This window comes from Arachis duranensis, chromosome 2, assembly GCF_000817695.3.
Source record: "Arachis duranensis cultivar V14167 chromosome 2, aradu.V14167.gnm2.J7QH, whole genome shotgun sequence".
In the NCBI taxonomy this organism is placed as follows: domain Eukaryota; kingdom Viridiplantae; phylum Streptophyta; class Magnoliopsida; order Fabales; family Fabaceae; genus Arachis; species Arachis duranensis.
In genome coordinates this window covers 28,602,581-28,609,422 of record NC_029773.3, presented here as the reverse complement: position 1 = coordinate 28,609,422, position 6,842 = coordinate 28,602,581, and the positions used below count along the sequence as shown (strand labels likewise).

General features: G+C 39.2%; 1 protein-coding gene across 1 annotated transcript; it reads right to left on the bottom strand.

Annotated features, from left to right (window-relative positions):
* Nucleotides 1-4,216: 4,216 nt before the first annotated feature.
* LOC107474132 (uncharacterized) lies at nucleotides 4,217-4,654 on the bottom strand. The gene has a single exon (XM_016093723.1). The coding sequence runs from the start codon at nucleotides 4,652-4,654 to the stop codon at nucleotides 4,217-4,219; it is 438 nt and encodes a 145-aa protein (XP_015949209.1).
* Between the last annotated feature and the right edge of the window lie 2,188 nt (nucleotides 4,655-6,842).

The following is a 6,842-nucleotide window of genomic DNA, read 5'->3' as shown; positions in this document are numbered from 1 at the left end:
TGGACGTTGAACGCCCCAAAGGGGGTGTTTGGGTGTTCAACGCTGGCTTGAGTTACTTTGGGGCGTTGAATGCCAGAAAGGGGGTAGTTCATGGGTGTTAAACGCCCAATATGGGCAGGCTCCTTCGAAAAAAACTATAGACCATTATATATTGTTGGAAAGCTCTGGAAGTTATCTTTCTAATGCCATTAAGATCACGTCATTTGAACCTTTGGAGCTCCAGAAATGCTCGTTTGAATGCATGAAAGTCAAAATCTGATAGCATCTGCTACGCTTTCCTTGCTTCTGAATTAGACTTTGCCGAAACTCCTCAATTTTAGCCAGAAATTACTTGAAATCATCAGAAAATACAACAACTCAAAGTAGAATCCAAAAATGTGAATTTTGCACTAAAACCTATGAAAATATAATGAAACTTAAACAAAACATAACTAAAATAATATGAAAATGATGCAAAAAAGCGTATAAAATATCCGCTCATCAGAACACCAAACTTAAACTATTTCTTGTCTCCAACAAACCAAAAATAACGTAGGATTAGAAAAAAGAGAAGGATACAATAAATCTCAGAGTCTTCAATGAAGCTCAGTTCTAATTGATGAGCGGGACTAGTAACCATTTGCTTCTGAACAGTTTTGGCATCTCACTATCCTTTGAAGCTCAAAAGTATTGGCGTCTTTAGGAATTCAGAATCTGGATGATATTATTGACTCTCTTAGTTTAATTCTTTTTTATTCATGAACACAACTTCTTTTTTAGCCTAGCCGTGACCCTAAGCGCTTTGTTTTCCCGTATTACCACTAGTTACATAAACGCCACAGGCACTTAACTGGGTGAACCCAATTGGATTATGATTCAGCTTTGCTAGAATCCCCAGACAGTGGTACCCAAAATTCTTAGGCACACTCTTTTACTTTTGGGATCACGACTTTAACTGCTCAGTCTTAAGCTTTTTTACTTGACACCTTCACAGTTCACATCACAAGCATTTAGTTAGGGGAAGGAGCTCATTTGAACTTTTTAGGCCAAGATTTTGTTTCTTTAGACCCTCCTAACCATTGATGCTCAAAGCCTTGGATCCTTGCTCTTGCCTTTTGGTTTTAAAAGTTATTGGCTTTTTCTTTTTCTCTCTTTTATTTTTTTTCGTTTTCTTTCTCTCTCTCTTTTTTCGCTTTTTCTTTCTCTTTTTTTCTTTCTTTTTCTTGCTTAAAGAATAAAAAATTCTTTGAATTTTTTAGATTACCAATAATATTTCACCTTTTCCATCATTCTTTCAAGAGCCAACAGACTTAACTTCAACATCAAATATACACTGCTAATTCATACATCCAAAAGGTAAAAGTAATGCCACCACATCACATAATTGGACTATTCTTATTATATAACTTAAGTTTATGTATATCACTTTTCTTTTTCAAATAAAATTTTCTTTTAAGTATGGTAAGAGATACATGGGATATTTTATAGCCTTAAGACATAAACAAAGATGATCATGCACTAGAAACAGAAAATAGGCAATAAAACACAATGGAAAGCAGAAAAATAACATAGGCAAGGGAATGGAACATGACCACCTTAGTGACGACGGCTACTGCTTCCTCTAGTGGATCTAATGGAGCGTTTAAGCTCTTTTATGTCTCTTCCTTGCCTTTATTGCTCTTCCCTCAAAACTCTTTGATCTTCTCTTATTTCATGGAGGATGGTGGACTGCTCCTGGTGTTCCATCCTCAACTGATGCATGTTAGAGCTCAATTCCCCTAGAGAAGTATTCAGTTGATCCCAATAATTTTGGAGAGAAAAATGCATCCCTTGAGGCATCTCAGGGATTTCTTGTTGAGGCGACTCTACATGCTTTTGCTGTGGTCCATGTGCTGGATCTCTAACATGCTCCATCCTTCTTTTAGTGATGGGCTTGTAGTCCTTAATAGGGATGTCTCCTTCTATAACAATTCCAGCTGAATTGCATAAGTGACAGATAAGATGTAGGAATGCCAACCTCGCTTGGGTTGAGGACTTTTCTACCACCTTGTACAACTCCTGAGGTATCACCTCATGTACCTCCATCTCATTCCAAAGCATGTTGCAATGAATCATGATGGCTCGGTCGATAGTCACTTCGGACTGGATACTAATAGGGATGATAGAACGTTGGATGAATTCCAACCATCCTCTAGCTACGGGCTTGAGGTCAAGCCTTCTTAGTTGGACAGGTTTGCCTTGAGCATCCCTCTTCCATTGAGCTCCTTCCACACAAATGTCTGAAAGAATTTGGTCCAGCCTCTGATCGAAATTGATTCTTCTAGTGTGAGGGTGTGGGTCTCCTTGCATTAATGGTAGTTGGAGCGTAACCTTACACTTTCCAGACTGAAATCCAAGAGACACTCTCGTACCATGGTGCGGAAATTTTTGGGATGTGGGTTCACACCAGTGTCATGCTTTTTGGTGACCCAAGCATTGGCACAAAACTATTGCACCATTAAGATCCCAACTTCTGGGATAGGATTGGTCAAAACTTTCCAACCTCTTCTCTGAATTTCTTGTTGGATCTCTGGGTACTCATTCTTTTTGAGCCTGAAAGGGACCTCAGGGATCACCTTTTTCTTTGCCACTACTTCATAGAAGTGGTCTTGATGAGCCTTGGTGATAAATCTGTCCATTTTTCAAGATTCAAAAGCGGAAGCAATTGCTTTTCCATTCCTCTTTCTAGATAATTCTCCGACTTTGGGTGCCATTAGTGTGATTGGAAAGCAAAAAGCAGAGCTTTTCCAATACCAAACTTAAAATCTTTGCTCGTCCTTGAGCAAAATACAAGAGAAGAAGAGAATAGTAGAAGATGGAAGAAAGAGATAAAGAAGAGAGGGGGTAAGGCTTCGACCGTGTGTGTGGGAAAGGGAAGAAGAATGTTGTGTGAGTAGGAATGGGTGAATGAGGGGGTATTTATAGGGGATGTGATTGGTTAAAGGTGTTTGGGGAAGACTGTATTTGAGGAAGAGGGAAAGTAAGAGAGAGAAGAAGATGGGGTTGGTGGAGATTCTGTGGGACCTACTGGTCCTTAGAGGCTAGGGAATTCGAATTTCCTGTCCCCTTGTGGGCATTGAACGCCTAGCCTCTACTCCTTGGCTGGCGTTCAACGCTAGCTTCCTGCTCCATGAAGGGCATTGAACACCCACTAGGGTCTCCCTTCCTGGCGTTTAATGCCAGGTCTTTGCTCCTTGTAGGGCGTTGAATACCCAGGATGGTCATATTCTGGCATTCAAAGCCAGCAAAGCTACTCCTTCTTGGGTGTTGAACACCCACACCTCTCCCTGTATGGCGTTCAATGCTAGCTTTCTTACCCATAAGGAGTGTTGAATGCCCCCTGCCTCCTTGTCTGGCATTCAACGCCAGCAAGGGGATCACTCCAGGGTGTTCTGTTTTCATCTCTAAATGTCTCTATCTCTAACTACTGCACATGATCACAAACTTAAAAAAGGAAATAACTATGAAAATAACTTAGTATAATTCGAATAGACATAAACTTAAAGAAAAATAGAAATACTCTAGTGATGGTTAGGTTATCTCCCAATAAGCGCTTTTTTAACATCACTAGCTTGACGGTCAGTCCGTTTACAGGGATGGATAAGGGCTTAGAATTTCACCCTTTACAGTGAACTTCCTTCCTATGCTCTTATGGATGAGCTCCACATGTTCTAGAGACAGGATCTTGTTCACAGTATGTGGAATGACTGGATTGTCTATAAAGACAACTCTCATGCCAGGTGAGAGGGATTCAATGGGAATTTTCTTATTCCTCCAGCCTTTAGGTACCTTTTTCTTAGTACCCTTTCTCATTGCTTGATGATGGTTTCTCAACACCAAACTTAGATTTGGTGTCTGGGGGCTTTGTAAAGCTCTGCATAGAAAGAGAGGGTTGGAACACTAAGTTTTGCACAATTGTCTCTCTTTTATGGAGGGAGTTAGGTTTAGGCATCTTGAACAAGATGTGATCTTCCCATAACTATAGAACGAGCTCCCTTTTTGCCACATCGATTATGGCATTGGTAGTGGCTTGAAAAGGTCTTCCACGGATGATGGATTCATCCTCGTCCTCTCCAGTATCTAAGATTATAAAATCTACAAGGATGTAAAAGTTTTCAACCTTTACTAAGACATCTTCTACCAGACCATATGCCTTTTTCAGTGATTTATCTGCCATCTCTAATGAGATCTTGGTAGCTTAAACCTCAAAGATTCCTAGCCTCTCCATGACAGAGAGAGGCATGAGGTTTATGCTTAACCCTAGGTCGCATAAAGCCTTCTCAAAGGTAATTGCCCCTATGGTACAGGGGATTAGGAAGCGTCCAGAATTCGGCAGCTTTTGAGGTAGTTTCTGCTGAATCAAGGCATTGAGTTCCTTGGTGAGCACTGGAGGTTCTTCCTCCAATGTCTCTATTCCAAATAATTTGGCGTTCAGCTTCATCAGAATTCCTAAGTACCGAGCAACTTGTTCTTCCCTAGTTTCCTCTTCCTTATCAAAGGAAGAGTATTCTTCAGAGTCTATAATTTGCAACAAGGCATTCAAGGGAACCTCTATGGTCTCCTCATGAGTTCTGGTTTCTTTTAATTCTTCCATAGGAAGGCCCTCAGTGGACGTTGAACACCTAGCTACTCTCATTGTGGCGTTCAACGCCAGAACTTGTCCCTTTTTGGGCGTTGAACGCGCAGTCTCTACTCCCTGGCTGGCATTCAACACCAAAAGTTCTTCTTCAGATTCGGCCTCAGTTTTCATACTGAGGGCTTTGCACTCTTCTCTCGGGTTTACTTCAGTGTCACTTGGAAGAGTGTTAGAAGGGATCTTAGGGATCCTTTTACTCAGCTGACCAATCTATACCCCCAGATTTCTAATAGAGGATCTTGTTTCAGTAATGAAACTATGAGTGGTCTTAGAGAGATTGGAGACTATAGTAGCTAAGTCAGAAAGGCTCTGCTTAGAAGTCTCTATCTATTGCTGAGAAGGTGGGAATGGTCTGTTATTGAACCTATTTTGGTTCCTTCCACCTTCGTTGTTGTTGAAGCCTTGCTAAGGCTTCTAATGATCCCTCCATGAAAAGTTGGGATGATTCCTCCATGATAAGTTGTAGGTGTTTCCATAAGGCTCCTTATTAGAATTCCCTAAGGAATTTCCTATATAGTGAACCTCTTCCATCATGGGTTGATCTGGATCATATGCATCTCCTTCATAGGAAGCTTCTTGAGTGCTGTCAGCTGCAGCTTGCGATCCAGTCAAATGCTGAGAGATCATGTTGACCTGTTGGGTCAGGATCTTGTTTTGAGCCAATATGGTATTCATAGTTTTGACCTCCCAGACTCCTCTCTTCTGGGCCACCCCATTGTTTACAGGGTTCCTCTTAGAAGTGTCCATGAATTGGTTGTTTGCAACCATGTCAATTAGTTCTTGTACCTCTTCAGGTGTTTTCTTTAAGTGGAGTGATCCACTAACAGAGTGGCCCAAAGACATTTTAGACATCTCAGAAAGACCATCATAAAAGATATCTAGCATGGTCCAGTCCAAAATCATGTTAGGAGGGCACTTTCTAATCAGTTGTTTGTACCTCTCCCAAGTTTCATAGAGGGATTCACCCTCTTTCTGTTTGAAGGTCTGAACTTTCACCCTAAGCTTGCTCAGCTTCTGAGGTGAAAAGAACTTGGTCAAAAATGCATTGACCACCTTCTCCCAAGAGTCTAGGCTTTCCTTAGGCTGGGAATCCAGCCATAACCTAGCTCTGTCTCTTACAGCAAAACGGAAAAGCATAAGCTTGTAAATCTCTGGATCTACTCCATTAGTCTTGACAGTATCACATATTTACAAGAAATCAGAGATGAATCTAATGGGATCTTCCTGTGAAAGTCCATGAAACTGGCAGTTTTGTTGAACTAGAGTGACCAGTTGAGACTTCAGCTCAAAATTATTCGCACAAATGGTAGGTATAGAGATGCTTCGTCCATAAAAGTTAGAAATGGGTGCAGTAAAGTCACCTAGGACCTTTCTTGCGTTTCCTCTGTCACTGGGATTGTCTGCCATGTCTGTGTTCTCAACATCTTATTCGAAAAGCTCTGTGAGGTTTCGTCTGGAGTGTTGTGCTCTAGCTTGTTGTAGCCGTCTTCTTAGAGTCCTCTCAGGTTCAGGATCAGGATCAAAGAAAGGTTATTTATCCCTGTTCCTGCTCATAAAATAAAAAGACAGAATGCAAGAAGAGGAGAAGAAATAATTCTCTATGTCAGAGTATAGAGGTCCTTTTGAAGAAGAAAAGAAAAGAAGATATCTTTTAAAAGAAGAAGAAGTTTTCGAAGAAAGAGAAAGTAGTTAGGAAGTTTTGAAAAAAAAAAAGGGTTTGAAGCCAAGTTTTGAAATTTAAATTTTGAAAATCTGAATTTTAAAATTTTAAAAATTGAATTTTAAATTCAAAATTTGAATTTAAAACAAGATAAGATAAGATTTTAAAAAGACTAAGAAGGATAAGATTTAAAAAATTTTAAAGATTTTCAAAATCAAACTTTAAAAAGATAGTAATGATTTAAAAAGATCGGAAATTAAAATTTGAAATTTTAAAAGAAGATAAGACAGGAAAGAATTAAAGTAAAAATATATGATAAAGATTTGAAAAAGATTTAAAAAAGATAAGATTTAAAATTCAAAATTTAAACTTTACCAACAAGAAAACTCCAAACTTGAAATTTTTAAATCAAGATAAAAAAAGATAGTAGATATTTCAAAAATTGAATAAAGATAAAAGAGATATTTTTTTATTTTTTGAATTATTATGGAAAAAGAAAACAACTAAAAGACATGAAACTTAAAATTT